General features: G+C 36.8%; 1 protein-coding gene across 1 annotated transcript in view; it reads right to left on the bottom strand.

The window, feature by feature from the left end:
- Window positions 1–18935, bottom strand: part of LOC308693868 (arsenite methyltransferase) — a 51825-nt gene extending 32890 nt beyond the window's left edge. Inside the window, exons 1-10 of the mRNA XM_081370960.1 lie at window positions 18576–18935; window positions 17496–17626; window positions 17261–17411; window positions 16997–17133; window positions 16828–16897; window positions 16623–16704; window positions 15854–15985; window positions 15526–15668; window positions 15317–15439; window positions 14453–14531 (exon numbers count right to left, since the gene is read on the bottom strand). Coding sequence (XP_081227086.1) covers window positions 14454–14531; window positions 15317–15439; window positions 15526–15668; window positions 15854–15985; window positions 16623–16704; window positions 16828–16897; window positions 16997–17133; window positions 17261–17411; window positions 17496–17626; window positions 18576–18668 — 1140 coding nt within the window. The 5' untranslated portion in view covers window positions 18669–18935 and the 3' untranslated portion in view covers window position 14453. The remainder of the gene's footprint in view (window positions 1–14452; window positions 14532–15316; window positions 15440–15525; window positions 15669–15853; window positions 15986–16622; window positions 16705–16827; window positions 16898–16996; window positions 17134–17260; window positions 17412–17495; window positions 17627–18575) is intronic.
- Between the last annotated feature and the right edge of the window lie 1724 nt (window positions 18936–20659).

Here is a 20659-nt window from a genome sequence, read left to right as displayed (position 1 = left end):
CAAATACACTTTACTCTCTGAACAAAACTGTGTAGACAAAGAAGGCAGAACACACTTACCATGCCTTTAGCCTGTATATCATAAAGGGAGTGAAGCATCCACCTTTAACACAGTCTATTCCATTTAAGGTTTTGAAATAACTGCTGTCTAGACCACGCAGAAACTTGGTGCTAAAGAAGTGAAACGACCTTCCCCCTTCCTGCGAACGATCTATTACCCCCCTCCCCGCCCGGCACCCCCTACCTCATCCATGAGTGGAATCGCTTTAAGTGCCTGTCAGGCAGAAAACCGGCTTCAGCATTGTGCAGCTGTAAATTTCTCCGATCCGTTCTCCAATGAGATTGGCCCTTTCCTTCACCACATGACTCAAAAAAAAAAAAAAAAAAAGGCTAGAAAGTGAAGATACAGCAGACGCGCAGAGAGCATAATCCTGTCGGCGGGGTCGTGTACCTGAGAAGCAGGTTTAAGTTTCTAGAGCTTTTCCGACATAGTTTGTGGAGGACTAGGAGAGAGCGAATGGGAGGGGGAGGAAACTGCATAATCCCTTCCCTGCAGAAACTTCCTCCCTCTTGCTCTCTCTCTCTCTCATATGAGCTGCTGGCCCTTGTCTGAGCACTGGAATGCAAAGGCCATGCTTCAAGAGGCCCAGTCAGACAAGCTCAAGTCAGTCACTCCTCTGTGACCTCGAGCTTAACACTAGCACGTGTGCACGGATGTGCATTTAAACCAAATTAGAGCCCTATTATCTCTTTTACACTTTTTTAAAATTAGTCAGGTTTGGGGAGGAAGTACTGTTGATTAAAAGTAGAAGGATACAGGTGGAAGGTGCATACCCAATTGAAATGAAAACATACTTGTCAGTAATAATAACTATTCATTTCACTATTTCATTGTGGTATTGCCCTATGGTATACACTGCATTCAAAAGTTTGGGGTTGGTAAGATTTTTTGAAAGAAGTTTCTGATGCCCACCAAGACTGCATTTATTTGATCAAAAAATACAGTGAAAACAGTAATATTGTAATGCTGTTTTCTATTTTAATATATTTTAAAATGTAATTTATTCCTGTGAAGCCAAAGGCATTACTCCAGTCTTCAGTGTCACATGATCCTTCAGAAATCATTCTAATATGCTGATTTGGCGCTCAAGAAACATTTCTTATTATTATTAAAATGTAAAATATTACATATCTTATTGTTGAAAACAGTTGTACTGATTAATATTGCTGTGGAAACTGTGCTATGTTTTTTCAGGATATTTTGATGAACTTTTCTGTAAAAAATAAATTAAAATAATATTTTATAGAAATCCTTTTTATCAATGTATAAATACTATTAAAAAAAAATCTTACTGAAACAGCTTACCTAAACTTTTTTACGTTTTCAACTGAAATTTATTTAAAAACGCACTGCATTATGACAGTATAGTGTTTCGTACATATTTAAAATGGAAAGATTGTGTTTCTTGTACAAAATTTGAATTTATTTCTCCCCATTAATCCCACATATCTAAATGAACACCCCAGAACAGTATAGGGACTGAATTTGTCATTTTATCAAGCCACTGTTGCCAATGAGAAGCAATTTTTGCACTGAACAAACTTAAAGGGATGGTTTGCCCAAAAATTTAAATTATGTCATAATTTACTCACCCTCAAGTTGTTCCAAACCTGTATGCATTTCTTTCTTCTGCTGAACACAAAATATTATATTTTGAAGAATATGGATAACCAAACAGTTGATGGACCACATTTGGCTTGGAACTCAATAGGAAGTCAAAGGGGCCCAACAACTGTTTTGTTACCCATATATTCTTCAAAATATCATCTTTGTGTTCAGCAGAAGAAATCAATTTATACAGGTTTGGAATAACTTGAGGGTGAGTAAATGATGAAATAATTTTCATTTTTGAGTGAACTTTCCCTTTAAGCAATAATGTAATGCATTTATTATGTTTTTTTGTTTTTTTTTACCTTTGTGAACTTACCAAAAAAAAGTCAGAATTTCACTTCTATCACATGCCTCTACTCTGTTCACTTTTATCCAAGTGTATGTTTTGGATGTCAAACGAGACAAGGATCATTTTCCATGTCCAACTGTAGCAGTGAAAATAAGTTACCGTGCCTCGAGGTAGGTTGTGAACCCAGGCAGACTTTTCCATCTGGTTTCACGCTCGCTCAGTGAACAGAACATCAGTGTTTCACCATAAACACAAACTTCATGCTCATATGATCAGGATACGTTTCCGTTGGCCTTTGCCTTCCTCACACTGTCTTAAGGCAATCACAAGACATAAATATCCCTCTGAACCAGTCTTTCACAAAAGGAATACTATTTCTAGCAATGCCGTTTGAACTAATACTTTCACTTATAGTCAAAGCTCAAGATATGCAGAAGTTGAGTGGCTTTTAGAGCACTATCAACTGCTCATGTCTGTTCGAGACCACACACTCACTGCTTAGAACCTATTTTAGAATCAACCTTGTCTTCACTGTGCCCTTTTCAAGAATTATTCTTGAGATTAATCGGACCCTGGGGATCTAGACCTCAGTGCTGAGGTTCTAGAATAGGGTCTATTAGACGTCCATTTGGACTCAAGCCAACACAGCACATGACAAGTGGAGTAAGTGTTTGCTCCACCCATGAGGCCCTTATGAAAAAAAAGTGCTTTTCATTATGACACAGAACCGCCTGACCTCATGTCTGACACTTTTTATACGATTTTTTACAAAATATTCTAAATGAACAAGTCAAAGTTAATAGACTTAACTAAATAATAAATAAACACCTTACTAGCAGCTGGATTTGTTCAGCTGTGCACCAAATGACCCTTTGTTAAACTCCATCCCCCTCTCAGACAAGCTCTGCAGAAGGTCCCATAGGAAAAGAACTGGATCTTTTATATGCTGTCTTTCTTCAAAGCAAATGCTAGATTACATAATATTAATAACACGATTAAGAACTGGCAGAAACTGAATAAAATTCAATGCAAACACGGGAAAACTGCAAAGAGAAAAGCCTCATTTGAACGCGATTACAGTAACGTTAATGTAAGTGAATGGATGTCTCACTCACTATTTTTGGATAATTTCTGTAAAAGTTTAACCCAAACACATCAGAAGTCTGTAGAATTAGACTTAAAAGAGTAAAACCTTGGCTGTGTCCCAATTCAAAGGCTGCATTCTGCGAAGGTTGGACTGAGCGCAAATGGGACGGACCAGCCTACGGAGGACTCCTCTTGTCGCCTAGCAACTGTGACAGTTTCCGTTAGCGGCAGTAACGTTATACTGGACTTTTTCAAAAGTTATATTCAACTGCCAAAGAACAAAACCGGGTTCACAGCCTGTCTAAATTTATTCACTTTATATTCAGTTTTACTGGTAAAATCGTCAGAGCAGGACTAACCAACGTTATCTCACGACCAATTCGTATGAGTGATAAAAAGGTGGCTAATTCGTACGAATTTGTACGACCTCACTCGTACGAATTTGTACAATTTGTCTAAACCCACGTGATGGGTAGGTTTAGGGGCGGGGTCAGGGGTAGGTCATTCGTATGAATTCATACGAATTGGGCAATTCGTAAAATATGTACGATTTAGCAAAAATCGAAGAATTTGTACAAATTGCCGTGAGATCAGGCTGGGCTGACAACACGTTTCTGTGCAAGTGTGTGTCCGCACTGTATGTGTGTGCGTTTGAGTGGAGAGAGAGTGGAAGAAAGAGAGTAGGCCTATGTGCTTTCCGTACATAATAAACCTTTGTGGCAATACAAATTTTGTGGCAAAAAAAAAACCCATGGAAATAAGTTTTTATAGTTTTTTATCCCATTGTTTACTATATTTATTTGCTAGGCCAGTGTCATTTTGGTTTTCGATTCTTTTGCTGTTGTAGTCTGTAAGGACCTTTGAAATAACTGAAATCATTTAGCGAAGTGATATGCAACTGTAATGCGGTCAAGACCTGCCTGCAGTGCCTGGCTGGAACTACTTTAACTGTGCTTAACTACTTTAAGGTGTGCAAAAAATAATTGCACACCTTAGAACGTTCATCAACCAATCAGATTCAAGCATTCAACTGCCCTGTAGTATAAATTTACATATGCAGTTAATTTAGAGCATAATGTAGCCATGAAATAATATTTAAACATAACATTTGAGATACCATTCAAACCTATAACATTTTTGTCTCACAATTCTCCCAATTAGGACTTTATAACTCGCAATTGTGAGTTTAAATTACAATTCTGAGAAAAAAAGTCAGAATTGTATGTCATTTACTCGCAATTCTGAGGAAAAAAGTCAGAATCTCGAGTTTATATCTCACAATTCTTACTTTTTTTCGTGAGATAAGCCTATCGTTTTCTGCCACCAGGTAGGCTCCGCCCACAAAATACATAATTGCTGTTTGCAAACACCCAAATGACTGATAGCAAAATTTGCTAAGGAAGTAGGCTATTGGCCAGTAATGTTTTTAAGGCGGGGCTTAGGAAAGTGTCAAGTGAAGAATTAAACAAACATTGATTGTGTTAAACAATTTATTATCTTCTGCTGTCCTCAATTCCGTAACAGAATCCACAGGGAATTGTTATTTTCTTAGCCTGTGTGTATCCGCAGTCTTGAGATGTTTATGTAAGGATGTGCTGAAATATAAATCTTGGAGTGCTCTACCCTCAATGACAGTAACGCTTGCATGTAACTCTAGATGCACTACACTAGCTGTGATGAATTTGGTCCCCACCCACCAGGTGCTCATGGAAAGTGAATATCATGAAATACAGAATTTTTACAGTGATAATAATATTAATACCACACTGACTCACAAGATCCATTCTGTCTGTACACCAGTTTGCAATCAGCTGACCTGTCCGTTTTCCCGCTGGTCTTTCATTTGCATACGCTATATGGCAGTGCGGTAATATTTCATCAGGTGCAGTACACATAGTACTATTTGCAGCGAGCTTACTGCAATCACAAGCATTTTAGTTGTCCCAATTTCAAATGAAAACTGTTAATCAAACTCTAAATAATCAATATAAAAATGCATATAAATGAAAAAATAAAGTGCCAGGCTGCAGTGAGCTCTGCTATTGTCTTCTGACATTTGAAAGCATTACAGCCTATTGAGAATCTGTAATAAAACTGTCGTGTTTTTCAAATGGTCACATTATACAAGCACACAAAACTATAAAACTAAACAAAGGTAGTTAGGGCACAACGCATTTATGAGCATCCCAACAAAGACATCTCATTGGCTAGCAGACCTATGATATTGCAAAGGCAATAAATTTGAGTGGAAGTTTTTGTGACAGTAAACAGCCTGTCTGTGGAAGAGAATGAATTGTGGGTTAATTGAGAGGCACAGTTTTGCGATAAAGCTCCACCACCTCGGTATGACCCCTGTAAAAATGAGCAGTAGGCCTATGACAGAGGGCAAGTTTTCCTTGACACTCCTAACAAAAATCTACTGCCTTAAAAAAAAAAAAAAAAAAAAAAATTATATTGGGTTTATCATTCCCAGGTTGTCACCCATTTCTTTATCTTTAGAGGAAAAATAAGAATACATCAGTATCTAGAGCCTGCATAAATCGGATATTAAATTATCTTGCAATCACAAAATGTCTAGACAGTGGAACAATAAAAGGTTATTTGGTGATTTAAGGACTGTTATGGTTGTATTTGGAAGCAGTCCTGTTTAACCAAGACATTCTGTCTGCAAGGTCCTTGACCATCAAAAAACTCACAATGGGAACAGGAAAACCCCTGTTTTTCCACTCTCCAGCTTGTCTTACAAATGTGGGATTTCCCTTATTAACCGACACTTGCATTGATATGAAATGTAATATGTAGCGCAACAAATCCAGATACACCATCGAGCCAGTAACCAAATTGCAAGCAATCAAATGGGAATAATGAAATCCTTCAAACCAAACACTATTGTTGTTTCTCCTCTGTTTCTCCTTCATCCGTTTTTTTTTTTTGCTTGAGAGATCAAAGGCGAGGGTTTTAGCATTCCTCTGAATAAGCTTTTAGCTTAACAACACAGGGCAATTTAGATCTCTTGCCGGCCAAGACAAAAGCTTCCATGGATCTGTTAGCTGATATTCTAGTGCCTATTGTTGCCCTTGAACCTGATAAATTTGACAGGGCCCAAGAGAATGGACATTGTGATTCCACAAAGCTCTCCTTCAATAACCGCGGGGCTAATCTCCTCGCCTGATACCGTATTAATAACCTTTTAATTAAAACAGAAAGCGACATTGAACAAGGACTAAGCTGCCCCATGCTGGGAAGTATAACGAGAATCAATACGTATACTCGCAGACTATACGAAAGGACGTTCGAAAGAGAGGAAAAAAGAGGCCCCTGTGAAGTGAACGATGTCACAAAAGGCAGATAGTGAGGAACAAAAATATTTGCTTATCAAAGGATTCGAAAGGACCAAAGCTAAACAATGCATCAAAGCGTTTATGGTGTATTCGAAATTATTCGTATTTATTTTTTAAATTGTATGAATCTTATTTATCTTTTAATCATTGATGTCTGTGTGTTCATTTAATCATCATTAATCGTTATATTCCTTATGTTGCATGATTATTCGTTGACATGCTGATTTCTTTAATACTATATATTCTGATAGGTTTAATTATTTTAAAATGTAAGTTCTTTTATGTCTCTTCTGGGGTTTGTCCTGTTGACCGGGTGTGTTTTCCATCAGAATTGATTACGTGATGCTCTTTGGTATCAAAATATGTCCGTTTCCATCTCTGCAGACATGAGAACGCAAGATCTGCAATATTATCTTAAAGGGTCTTTAAACCATAATTGCTTATCAAGTTATTCTGTGTGCCTACAAGGACCATGGTGACCTAATAAGACCTGCAAGGGTAGCCTACATTTTGTCTTGAGTGCATCATTAAATGGTTGCAAGAGGCGTTCGAAGAACTTCAATAGGTGCTTTCCCTAGTCCCTTCCTGTTAGGCACAGCATAGAATGTTTGTCTTACAAATGTGGGCTTCTTCTTCTTCTTCTTCTGCTTCTCTTCTTTCTCTCCTTGTATTCTGCAAAAAAGTAATCCGATGGGGTTTTTTGCAGGTAGAGGTCGCATATTCAAAACAATAACAAAGGCGTGGCTTGCTGATGCTGTGAAGGAGTGTGGAATGATGGGAGGTGTCGTCTTCACCTCCATTGCCGATGAAAATCAATCCGACGGGACTCACAAATCATGTTCATGGATGAGGTAATGGCATGAAGTTTTATAACTGTTACGTTTGATCACATGAGTTTATTTCATTCAGTTAGCCGCAAGTAACATCATGTTTAATGCTAAATTACTACTCGAACATGTCACTTTGTTTATCAAATTAAATGGTGGGGTAACGCAGCACAGTTTAAAACAATCACACTAAAAGTACCTACTGAAAACGATAACGAAAAATTGTGGTCCATGAAGACTGTCTGAAAACAACAAAATGCTTTGCTAGAAACAACAACAACAGAGTTGCGTGCTAGACGCTACAACTACTACTTCCGAATTTTTAATTAGACTCAATGTGTTGCCATGGTTTCATGGCAGTAAAAGCGGAAAACTAGGATAAATGCGGACATGACGCCATTGACATTGACTAATTTCTCTGGATTTAAACAATGTTGGAAACATTTGGGATTATGCAAGTACATAATTGAACAAAATATATAACACTGTGCTAGTGGGTTTAGGATATTTTAATGCAAAAAACATACATATTGTGCCTTTAAAAAGAGCATGAAATCAAAATTAAAATTAAAATATAATAAGATCTTCTACATTTGTTTCATGTTTAGGTAACACTTTACAATAAGGTTATACATTTGTTAACGAAGTAATAATGAAAATACTTCTAAAGCATTTATAAATCGTATTTAATGTTAATGTATTGCTCATTGTTAGTTCATGTATTAACTGTTAACAAATGGGACCTATTGTAAAGTGTTGAATATCCTGTTTCATTCCTTAAGTAAAATGGGTTGCAAATGCCGTTTCATGTTGACTTAAAGACTGAGATTTAATTTTTCACACAATTTACCTTAAAACTAAAAGGAAAAGCAGGTGAATGAAAAAGGAAACAGCATGATTTATAGCCAGGAAATGTGAAATGCTCTGATAAAGATGTGGTTGCTTCAGTCTGAGTCTGCGAAACCTGCTTAGGAAAGCTGCTTGTCTGTCCTCAGCCGTGCCTGGCACACAGGGGTCACGACCTGGTCATGAATCGCTTCTATCAGCTCCTTGCTGGGACAGGAGGGGAGGGGAGCCGTGAGCGCTTTTGATCTCGGTTGGCTAGTCAAGCAGCATGGGTAAGATATCCCTCAGCCTCTCCTGCAGGTCAGGCTCTGTGGGAGCGGGGCTGAGGGCAGGTCAAGAGCACCGTTCTATTTTTCCTCTTCACTGAAACTCAGTTGAGCTCTTGTAGCTTCAAGTGTTGCCTCAGACATGTGTGGTTAGAAGTACGCTCGGCTATGAATTGGGAAGGTGTTTTATGCATCTAGAGTATCTTGGTCAGTGTAGCGCCCATAGAGGACCACAACAATTATTTGACTTGCTATTGTTAGTCAAAGCAGGTGGAATAATAAGGAGTGGACATTCTCATTCTAACAAGCATACTTTTATTCATGAAGAAAGCATTAAATTGATTTTAAAAAAGCGACAGTTAAGACAATATAAAGTTACAAAAGTTTTAAAAGAAATATTTAATTCAAATAGTTGTTATTTTGAACTTTCTATACATTAAAATTGTATCACTGTTTCCACAAAAATATTAAGCAGCGCAACGGTTTTCAACATTGATAGCAATAAGAAATGTTTCTAAAGCGCCAAATTAGCATATTCAAATGATTTCTGAAGGATCATGCGACACTGAAGACAGGACTAATGATGCTGAAAATACAGTTTTGCCATCACATGATCAATGGAATAAATATAATTTTAAAATATAATATACAAATAATGTAACTTAACTTTCTAGCAATAAAAAAACTGCATGTATTTTGCGGAAGTATATTGTTTTGGTTGTGCTTATAAAACATTCACTACTAGGCTTAAGGGATAAAACCAGTTTAAATGGAAAGGTTCTCAAGCTGACTAGCTGAAGACGTTACTTCCTTGAAAATAAATTCCAGCACAATGCTACAACCATATTTATTTATTTATTTATATATATATATATATATATATACTTATACATAGATGCCTCAATGTCTGTTTCTATGGGCTGCTATATGTAAGCTGTCCGCCATATTGGAAAGGTCGAATCTGGTCCATGACCACTTGAGAGCAAGTTTACTGTTCATCTGCAACCTATCTATTCACATGTATGAATATCTATATCTGCAGTAAACATTAGCAGATGATTTTCACTGCATTTAGTTAATTATTAATGTGATAATTCTGCATATTGAGTTATACATAAAAAGACAAACCAGCACATTCTCACCTCTGAAAGGTTATCCCATTTCATCTGGAATTTATAGCTCTGTGGTTTTTACAGCCATAGGCAGCACAATGCGGTGACATTCTCGATGATTAAAATTCATTGATTTGTCAGTGTAAGTGATGTTAACTGTTCCAAGATGGCAGAAGCGTCGAAATGTCTGGAGCGGCATCTACATATAGCCTACACAAATGGCTACAACAACCTATAATGAAATGACCCTTTACAATAGATAATGCTTTACACTGAACTCTGTTAGAGAGATACATATATCAATTTATCTGTTCAAAGAAATTCAACCTTACTCACCGGTTGAGTAATAAAAACACCATCTCCACATCGCTTTTACAACATTTCAAAATCAAAGCAAATGTTGATTCTAGTTTTATTACGAGCTCTGTTGTGTTCTCTTCTTGCCACATACTCTCCTCTGCTTGGCGTTATTTTAAATGGGTGATTCCCCAGAGGTAGGCTGGAGACTAAGGGTATGTTTACATGACACCAAAACGTTGTTTACTACAAAAACGTGAATATTTGAAAAGGATGACGTCATGAGTATGCGTATTACAGTTTTTCTCGATTGCTTAAACACATTTCTTGAAACTATGCCTCGTATTCTCAAAACTATAAACACAAATCCATAAAGTCTCACCCAATTCCCCAAACATCCTATTTTCAGGTCAAAATGAAGCTCTACACTCAAAACCATTCACTCTTGCTGAAAAACCAAACTTTGACCTCAGACTGGACACACAAGCCATCAAAATCACACACACTACAACATAGTCTAAGACACTAAATTCAAAACAACATTTCCAAAACTGGTAAGTTATGTTGCTTGTGGTTCCCCCATCACAAACCTTTTCACACGATGAACACAAAAGACACAACTAGTGGATACATTGGCACATTTTTATTCACACACAGAAAACACACATACAAACACAAATATTTTATTTTCCCCTGTTTTACTCTTTTTTTTTTTTTTTTTTTTTTACTCTCTCCTCTAATTTTTTTTTTATATTTACTTACAGTAAGATGTGTGTGACCAACATATAACAGTAAAAGAGCACACACAAACCATATTCTAATATGGAATTCGAATTGTATTGGAATGGTAAAGAGTGTTGGTCGTGACAGGAGGGCCTCCACTCAAGGATAAAATATGATGGACATGTCTAAGAATGTTCCACATATGGTTGAAATACCATCATTTGCCTAGAAAGATAACATTCTGGGAGTCAAGACTATAAAGGAGAAAGGATGCCCTCCCTTCACTGTCACACTCTGTGTGACTGTACGACTGCTGGCCTTTTCTTGCAAGAAAATAAACCTCATCAAAGACTATTGGAATTGTTTGTCTCTTATTCAGTAATTTTGTTTGCCACCACTCCTTCCTGAAGGTTCTCGAGGCGACGGTAAAGCGACTCAAATTTGGCCTTACTCGTAGCCCAGCCTCCCTCATAGTCATACCATTGAATAACACATGGGCAACTATGGGGCTTGAATTTCATCTGAGACTACTTGTCTTCTTATCCTTGCCCTTCCTCCTCCTCATTCTTATCCCTCTTCATTCATGTCTTTCTGGATCCATTGTTCCAAAACTCAATAATCTGATTTGGGCCCTTTTATATATCTATTGAAGGTTCTGATTGATGTGTGTTAAATTTTGACTCTTAGTGTTTCCACGTGGGTAATTGTGTGCTAATTGAGCTGAAGCTGTGCTGATTGAGTGAACAATTTTGAATGCTAGTGCTTTCTATATGACAACATGGTGTAGGCAATGAGAAATGAAGGGATTTGTGTGTAGAGTTTTGCAGTGACAGTTCAACAAATCTGACTTATGAGTCAAAACAGGGAATAGTGTTTATAGTTTAGTGAAATGGGTGTGCTTTTTAAAAAATGGCGTTATGGTTTTGAAATTTTAGTTCAAAAGCCTGGTTATAATGTTTAAGCAATCGAGAAAAACTGTAAATGTTCACGCATGCACGTATTACGTGTTCACGGGGTGTTTTTTGACAAAGTGCTATCGCCAACTACTGGCCTTATATGCATAATAAAGCCTTTTTAGTCATTTTTGCAGATCCGTGCAAACGGGGATAGTTTTGACAACGCTGTCGTCTGTTTTACATCGTTGTCATGTAAACATTCCCTTAGCGTCGTGAACCATGTCAAATTTTCTCACTCGTTGTGACAACTAAACCTATGCCACTCCCACACCAAACATGTGTCAAAGTAGTCAGAGCAACTTTTGTCTATTTGCGCATATGATGACATACCCACGGGCGAGTGACGTATGTACACAATTTCTCATGAAAACCATGCCGACCGGTCTAAAATACAAAATATGTATAATAGGCTTACCATAGTGAATCGGGGTAAGACAAAAACACATTTTGAAGGAAGGATTGTGGCTCATTATTTAAATTTTGTTCATTTTGAACAAAAAAAGTTACATAGTGTACCTTTAAAAGAGAAAATATATATTTTGAACTGTACATTATAATGTTTTTACTCTATTTTTTTATCTAATAAATGCAGCCTTGGTGAGCATAAAAGACTTCTTTCAAAAACATTAAAACCAACCCCAAACTTACGATTTGAACTAGTATCCACAAATCTTAGATTTTGATTTGATAGGGTCTTTCATCTAAAGGAAATTGGTAATTAATGTGAAATTCACTTTTGCAGACATATCTGGCACAGTTCCTATTTATCAATCTTCTAGTACAATACACCAGCTTACGTCATTGAAAACTAATACATGAACCAAGCTCAGAAGACGAGCATCATGCTGGAATCAGTGTGTGGTCTTATACATTGAAGCTTACTCTTCCCTTCACAGTGTCTCTTGACAGTAGAGGCTTTTTAGCTCTGGATATCGTCAAGCATTAAGTGGCTGAGAGTAATGGGATACATTCTGGGCACGCGGTAGAAGCCCAGCACTTTAGGAGAGGTGAAACCAGGACAATGAGAGCCGTTCCTCAGTGCTGTGTTTACATTTAAACCACACCTGCTTCCTCCACACAACTCGGAATGTCACAGCACTCCTTCTCAGAGCGTTGAGGAAAAGTCAGGGAGTTTATTCGACTCATTTCTGGTGGGATAGTCCAATATAAGCTTTTTCTAGAGATATAAGCCTGAGACTTAATCAACACCTAGAATCCAGGTGAAATAAACCTGTGCACACTCAATTTGTCATGTGCAATGTTTCAAACAACACACTCCTGGATAAGACTTATCATGGGGAATTTTTTGTCATTATTAACTTTTTTTTCCTTTTCTTACAGGCTAATATTAGCAAGTCTCTAAGTAAATTACTATAAATGAGATTCAGAAATGCTCATTGATTGCTTGGTATGAATTGTCCTGCAGGTAATTTGCCTCTTCAAATCATTCAATTATGACTGCTTTATGCCCTTATCATTGACTAATCATATTGGTTCTGCACTGCAAACTGCAGAACCATAAAAATGCAATAACATAGCGAGCACAGAATACGGAGATAGTGTGGGAACACTTTGAGGATTTTGGCGCCACCGACAGTCCAGTTACATTTATGCATCAGGACTTTTTGCTGATTAAACCACGTGACGAACTGAAAAGCTACAAATTCAATAAAACGAGACAATTAAACCATACGAACAAGAATACTGAGATTATGCATGATCTTAAATTTAATCTTACTCATCATAATAGCACTGTTATTAGGTAAAACGCAGTATGTGCATGATTGTTAAAAAGTATGATGAAATTCCTATTACTGGCAAAGAAACCTTTCTCAAGAGACTTGCATGGAAAGTGACATCAGTCTACATCCTGCTATTAAAAAAAAATCACGTATCTTTTAAGAATAAGGGAAATCAAAAAGTGAAGTTAACATCTATCCCTTCTCGGAATCAGCATCAATGTGATGTTGCTTATAAATGTAATGGGTGTTTCTTCGACTAAGTGCTCTTTTTGACACTAAAAAACATTCAATACACTTTTAGATAAACTTTTAATCTACTAACAACAGCAAATATCTATTCATCACAATAATTCATTCTGTCATTTGCTTTTTTTTGTATTTTGATCAATAAAATTTTGGTGGAAACGACATTTAAAAAAAGAAATTAAATGAAATTATCAACCTCTAAACCAATTGTATGTTAGGCTAATTTATAAGGTAGTATTTTATGCAACCTAAATACACAGAACAAAATCATATTTTCACACTTTTTGAATATTTTGACACATTACAGCTTATAATGATGCACAATAAAAAAAAGTATCTACATAAGTGATATTAACATGTGATATGTGGGGAAAGAATCTATTTCTCATAGAGTATGTGATCTCAAGAATTCGCTTAATTGACAGTTGTCTCCTTGGTAGACAAACAAACTTTTTTTTAAGTAAAAATAACAATAAATGCAAAAAAAAAATATATATATATATATTAATTTTGTATTGATATCAATATCAGCACTGCCTTAGTTCAGTCAGAATGGAAAACAAGTGCCAATACTTTTTAAGTCTTTTAAGGGCCAAAAAAATAGTGGCCAGTACAATTTGCTTTACATTTTTTCAACTATAGCACAAAAAGAAGAAGAAGAAAAGAGAACTGTTGCAATGGTTTAAAGTTCAATTTAAAAAAAAAAAGTAAAAAGTACAAATCAAGTAAAATAAAAATAAAATACATTGACAAAGATCTTGGTTTTGTTCTTTCTTGAATAAAAAGTGGATAGCTTTGCTCATGCTTTTCACATATTAATGTAATTCATATTTTAATAATTATTATTGTTTTGTTGTTGAGGCTGCTGTTATTGTGATTACCATTTTTAAAAGTCATTTTACAATAAGCAGGACAAAAAGCTTCCTGAAGTTTAAAGAAAACATATGGTATGATCATTTGAGCACTACAGACACCATATACTCTCACTTCCCACCACATTTTCTCAAGTGATCCAGACATCACATGACCCATCAGACTCTCCACATTTACCTTAGCGTCCTGTCTTTGAGCACTGTTTGACAGAGGAGCCCAGTTTATCCGCGAGAAGGAACGGGCTAAGGTGGCAATACTGGAAAAATGAAAACTATGATTAAAAGTAATTCCTTTTATTGCTTCTATTAAAAAAAATATATCATAACTTGTAAGTAAATCTTATTTACCAAAAGATAATGAATAAGCCAGTGGTTCCCAACCTTTTTCCTTGCGGCCCCCTCATGTACATATTTAACAATCCGTGGACCAGTTGCAGTTACTACAGTAAATCCATGGTGAATGTTGCTGATGACACTGGATAGTTCAATCATGGCACAATGTTTCTTCCTGGTTTCCACGTCAGCGCTGTTTGATCCGTTAATAACGGAGAAATGTGAATGTTTCTCACTAGAATTCGCAGCGATGTTATTTCTGTGGCGAAATCAAATGCTTTCTTTACTGGATCTTTTATTAGCGCTGTGTAGTAACAGTGTCGCATGATCACGATCGGCTCGCGCTGCACTGGTCCAAACTGATAAACGGTCCTTCAACCACACAATAACGAGCAGTTTCGTTCCGCTTGCACTACGTCTGCCATTTGATGTTGGGCAATGTTGTGGTCGCGCCGGCGTCTATGAGCGCGCTTGCCACGCGCAACGCACCTACATTTGAAATAACGAAATTGTAATTGAAATCGGCATTGTAAGCATATGATTTTTTAAAAACTTTGAAAAAATATTTTTATATAAAATTATTAGTGGAACATTTTATGCATCTTTATTCACCTCAAAGCATATCCGCTCCCGCGCCCCCCCTGTGAACTCTGGCGCCCCAGGTTGGGAACCAATGGAATAAGCTATGCGCACAAGACAGCACATTTACCTGAGGAGTTCCGCTCTGGTTTGGATCTGGAGTGTCTAACATTGTAATATTGAAGTCTGTAGAGAAACGTGTGTTTTTGAGGACGGCGGCCATCTCGGCATCCACCTCCACTTGGACTTTCGCCTGGAATCGAATTAGCAAAACCGACCACTGAATAAGTCATACTAACATTAAAAAAAAAAAAAAAAAAAAAAGTAGTAGAAGTTTACCTTGAAAGAATGAGAGGCATCAAACTCAAAACAGTCAGCACAGTCAGGCACGGTTCCTTTATATGTGACCAGAGCTTTGCTCTTGATGGAGTTTTGAGGCAGTTTAAAGATCCGGTAAGTTCCAGATGCATATTTAACATCACCTATGATACGTCGCAGGTCAAAGCATCACTAGTTAGAATTTAAAGCATCTGCCTGCATCCACGTTACATAAAAGCTCAATGGCACATGAAAAAAAATGCAGTTCAGCTATAATGCAAGCACATACACAAACAAATTGGTAAAAAAAAAAAAAAAGAATAAAAAAAAAAGTAAACAAATAAGTTACCAGTCTTTTTTTGAAGTTCAGGATTGTGAACCACAATGTGACTGCCTGCAACTATGTGGGGAGTGCTGAAGCCTATGTCCTTCATCAGAGCGATGAGATCTCGCCAGTAGAGGGCGCCAGCCATTCCCTCACCTGATAATAACACACTCATTTAAATCCACTTCTTTGGGTCAAATCAAATTCTCTTTCAAATGGATGAGACACATTTAATAAGTTAGTGAAGAATGCAATTTCAATTAAATGTGTTTCAATGTGGACCAGGGTTATATATAGTATGTATATACTGTAAAAAATTATATGATCAATAAGTTATGACAACATATTTTTTTACGTTGCTTTAACTCAGCAAAATAAGTTAAGCAATTTCAACTGTAATTCAAGTTGAAATTACTTAAAAATCCAAGTTTAATGTACTTAAAAAAATGAAGGAAGCAACTTTTCTCATTTTCATTAAGTTTAATTTGATGTACTAAAATAACTAAAACTGAAATAATTTAATGAAAACTAAATAGACGTATAGAAATTAGATATGATATTATGCCCTTTATTATTATGGTATTTAATGATTATTAAAATGATATTATACTAATCTGAATTATACTAAAATAACACGTGAAATGAACCCAGAGAGAACTGATTTTGACACAATTTTGTCATTTTTTTCCCCCTCTTAATAAATCTTAACTCTAAACAGCCCCAAAAAAGGAATGCAAGTTCTAAAATGTAACAGATAAGAAAATGTCAGAAAACAAAAAGAAATCAAGTTTACCCCACAGAACTGGATCTTCTTTGAAAGAGTCTGGAACGACTTTGCTTGCATAGATGTCACTGTAGTACAACTCGCCACCCTCCTATGAGATCATTCACGTATGAAACATAGCATTTGTAAGTGCAAGACTTCGTAAAGGGTTTTGTTGCATAAACAGAAGAATGAGGGGAAAATGATCAGTAGCTGTATGATGGAAATATCTCACCTTTAGAACTCTGTAAGCTTCACTTATCACAGTTCTCTTATCTGGGCACAGACATATTACACAATTTGACCTAGAAACAATAATTGGCCTTTTTTACAACTTTTGCACAGGCAGATTAATGGTCTACAAATCATGGAAAACATCATAAATGACCTAAGGATGTGCATACACAACTACATCCAAAGAGTTGTTCTGTATCCCTGCATCACTGAGCTTCTCCATGTATCCTTTCACAAACACAGTGTTTGGTTTTGAGTATCCAAACTTCTCCTGATGGTACTGGATATATTTTTGCGAGGCAACAATCTAATTATGGGGCAAATACAAAGGTTAATGGTTGCGCTTTCTTTCATATTGATTTACACTTTTCAATTATACCATTTATACATTGGTTGACATTATTCAGATCTTTTGTTTCCGAACTTTGAAGTACCATTTCGTCCGTCATATCCAGTCCAATGACTTGACCGCTCTCCCCCACCAGTTTACTGAGGACGAAGCAGTCTCTCCCCGATCCACTGCCCAGATCAAGAACCGTACATCCTTCCAGCTTCTCTGGAATCACCAGGCCACAGCCAAAATACCTGCAGATTTATTTCCTGTGCATTACTGAAACAAATCAGACAAAACTAAAGTTTTAAGGCACAGTCTCAGTGCTGCTTCTGTACCTCTTGCAAACATCCGGGTGGACTTGTTTAAGGGCTTCACATGCACTCTTGGCCACGGGTCTGGAGGGCATGACGCACGCAGCATTGGTCTGCAAGTCATCTGAAGTCTCCAGCCGAGAGCCATAATAATTCTGGAAGTAATAAAGAGTGAGCTTTAAAAAAAAAAAAATCTGGTAGAAAATATATCAAAAGTAATTTACTGGGGGGCCATCCTACCCCTCTTTAAATATTTTACATTTTATAACAACTAAATTAGCAAATGTTTCTATGTCTTTCCTATGATAACACATTGGCTGATGCATCTTCATCCTGCACATACTAAACTTTTTTCTAAATATATTACAATTTAAAAGTAAACCCACATTGAGGAGATTCCCCCTTCCATGTAAAGCGCTTTGAGTACCTAGAAAAGCGCTATATAAATGTAACGAATTATTGTTCTTAATGGGGGCATCTTCCCCTATGTTACACTATATGCAAATGTTTTATTTCTGTAATCCAGGGGGAAACTACAGAGTCAAATATTGCTCAGTTTGTCATCATGAATCCAACAGAAATAATGTTTGACCATTTTTAATTTTCTTAAGTTTTTTGAGTGATTACCTCTATGTATAGCTTTTGCAAAACTACTAGTTTAAAACTATTTATTTTTAATATTCCTCATTTATACTTTGAGGAATGCAACAATACTTTGAAATCTACACAAAAATTACACATTAAAATCTTGAAATTGTAAAAATCCAACAAACAAATAGCACATGCCTCAAATACGGTAGCCTGCCCTAGGCTATATGAGGAACATGATTCAGACATCTTTCTCAGACTTCAGAGGGGCAAACTGGAATCAAATATCTCTGGTCATGTGACTATTTTCACATGTTCACATGAAATCAAAACAGTTTGAAATCTGAAGTTTCTTTTACAGTGCACAATTTTGCATAAAATACATCGTCGACTCTTATTAGGCCACTCAAACGCAAAAGTATATCTCATATGTATGGGGTTAATAGCCTATGTCGTTGGTCGCGTCGCGTCATTTGCAATGTAAACACGGACTAACAGAGCGTTGTCACCGCTTACCTTCACGTTTTCGTGAACAGCAGAAGACATGCTAAGGGTTTGTGGGTTACGCTGAAAAGCCAGAGTCCGGAGAAGTGTGGTAACGTGTTTCATAAATGCAATTGTGCAAATGAATCAAACGGAATGTAGCCTAGTTGTAGTTTTGTGAACGTCTTCGACTTTGTGCTGTTGGGGATATAAATGACCCAAAAACTAACGGATTAGTGTATTGCAAAAAGTAAGACGGCCTAAACTTTAGCAATATGCATCCAACTTCAGGGGTAAAGTCCTTGCTACAAACAGATCCTGCAGATATGAATGATCAACGCATGTTCTATCACTACTAACCGCTAGAGAGCGCAACTCGTCCATAAATTCATGGCACACCTTTCTGCTATTACCATTATATATTACAGGCGATTTATGTTTAATGACTAGTGGGTAGAGGTCCCTTTACTGTAAGTGTCTTTCAGACAAATTGTGAAATATTTCACTTTTAGGGTAAGATTGAACTTATAACCGTATAAAAAGTCTGTGATGATTTGTCAAATATAATGTCCTGGACAAACATCTGTGAGTGTGTATCTGAAGTTAACTATGGATGGAGGTGGTATAGTATTGATGTCTTGGCACAGTTAAAAGACAGTAGTGTGAAGAAGAGGCCTGACATGCTGTGATGAATGCAGACATTGTTACTCTCCCGTGTGTGTGCATGCAACTGGAAAACTCTTCCCACAGTGTCCTGCTTGACATTAAGCAGAATCAGTCAGCTGTGACCTTACTCTGCCCTCAGAGTCCTGAGCCTTTTACCAAACAACAGCCTGTACTTTGATTAAAGGGTGGTCCGTCCAAGTATGTCTGGTTTCACCCCCTTGTAAGCAAATATCTGTGGGACGAGTCTGAAAGGCCTTTGTTGTAAAAAACGAGACATTCTCTGTCACAGAGATGAGTCACTGTCATGGTGTTTTGACCTCAGAAAATCAATAAAACAAAATGGTACACTATAACTTATGCGTGAGGAAATTAATAAAATAAAATATTTAAATAAATATTTAAATAAAATAATTAAAAACGAATATAAATTAATTTCAACATTAATTTTTTTTAAATATATGTTATGCTCATGAATGGTTAATAAAGATTATAAACAAATCAATGTAATGTAAATATTTATTTTCTTACTCATTTCTGTGTTCTTAAAATATTGTTGATGTTAAGCACCATTGTGTACGAAATGTTCTATATAAACCAACTTGACTACATGCATAAATACAGATTATTTCAAGCCTATTAAATTAATTTATGCTATTATTTGCACACATTCACATGTATGGCATCCGATTTGATAAGTTAACCTGACTGTTTATCAAAGCTCTGTTTTTTTATTCTGTGACCCTTTGTAAGTGCATGACCACTGTACCGCAGACCGAGACATCAAAGCCAGTGTTCTCTGTGCGCCATTTCCACCCCCCTCTGTTCTCTGACAAACGAATAGTTGTCAAGCTCCAAAACTTGACCTCGGTCTTGGTCTCAGACTTATTTGTTTAATTTCTGTTCCTTTTTTTGTAGTCAAGGCAAGCAAGAGGTTATTGTCAGTTCAAGCCTGACAAACATCTATGCTGGGAAGGGTTCGCTGCCAGACTAAAGGTTATGAGAAGTTGAAGGAAAGGGTAATCTTTGGAAGATCAAATAAAGTGGAAGTCAGAGGAGGAGAATGTGTACAGTGTCACACAGTCTGCCTTTTCCTCAGCAAACAAAACCCCACTGTTCCACTTTCTGTCCTAGTCACATGCACACGTACCATCTCTGAGGTCTTTTTTAACCTCTGCTGCCCTTTTGAACTCCTCAGACCATCTAGTTAAAGCAAGCTATTGCAACCATTCAATGTTAGTTATTTCCCTTTTACCACAAGAACAATGTATACCGGGAGAGCATCAAATCCTGCTGTGTTTGACTCACTGTGGATGTTCAGATGGTTTACACAATCAGTGTGTGTGTGTGTGTGTGTGTGTGTGTGTGTGTGTGTGTGTGTGTGTGTGTGTGTGTGTGTGTGTGTACAACTATTTTTTGTGAGGACCAATTTGAGGTTTAGACCACCAAAGTGA

Source organism: Scardinius erythrophthalmus, assembly GCF_964197995.2.
Source record: "Scardinius erythrophthalmus genome assembly, chromosome: 7".
Lineage (NCBI taxonomy): Eukaryota > Metazoa > Chordata > Actinopteri > Cypriniformes > Leuciscidae > Scardinius > Scardinius erythrophthalmus.
The sequence above is the reverse complement of the archived record's forward strand: the minus strand, read 5'-3'. Positions and strand labels throughout refer to the sequence as shown.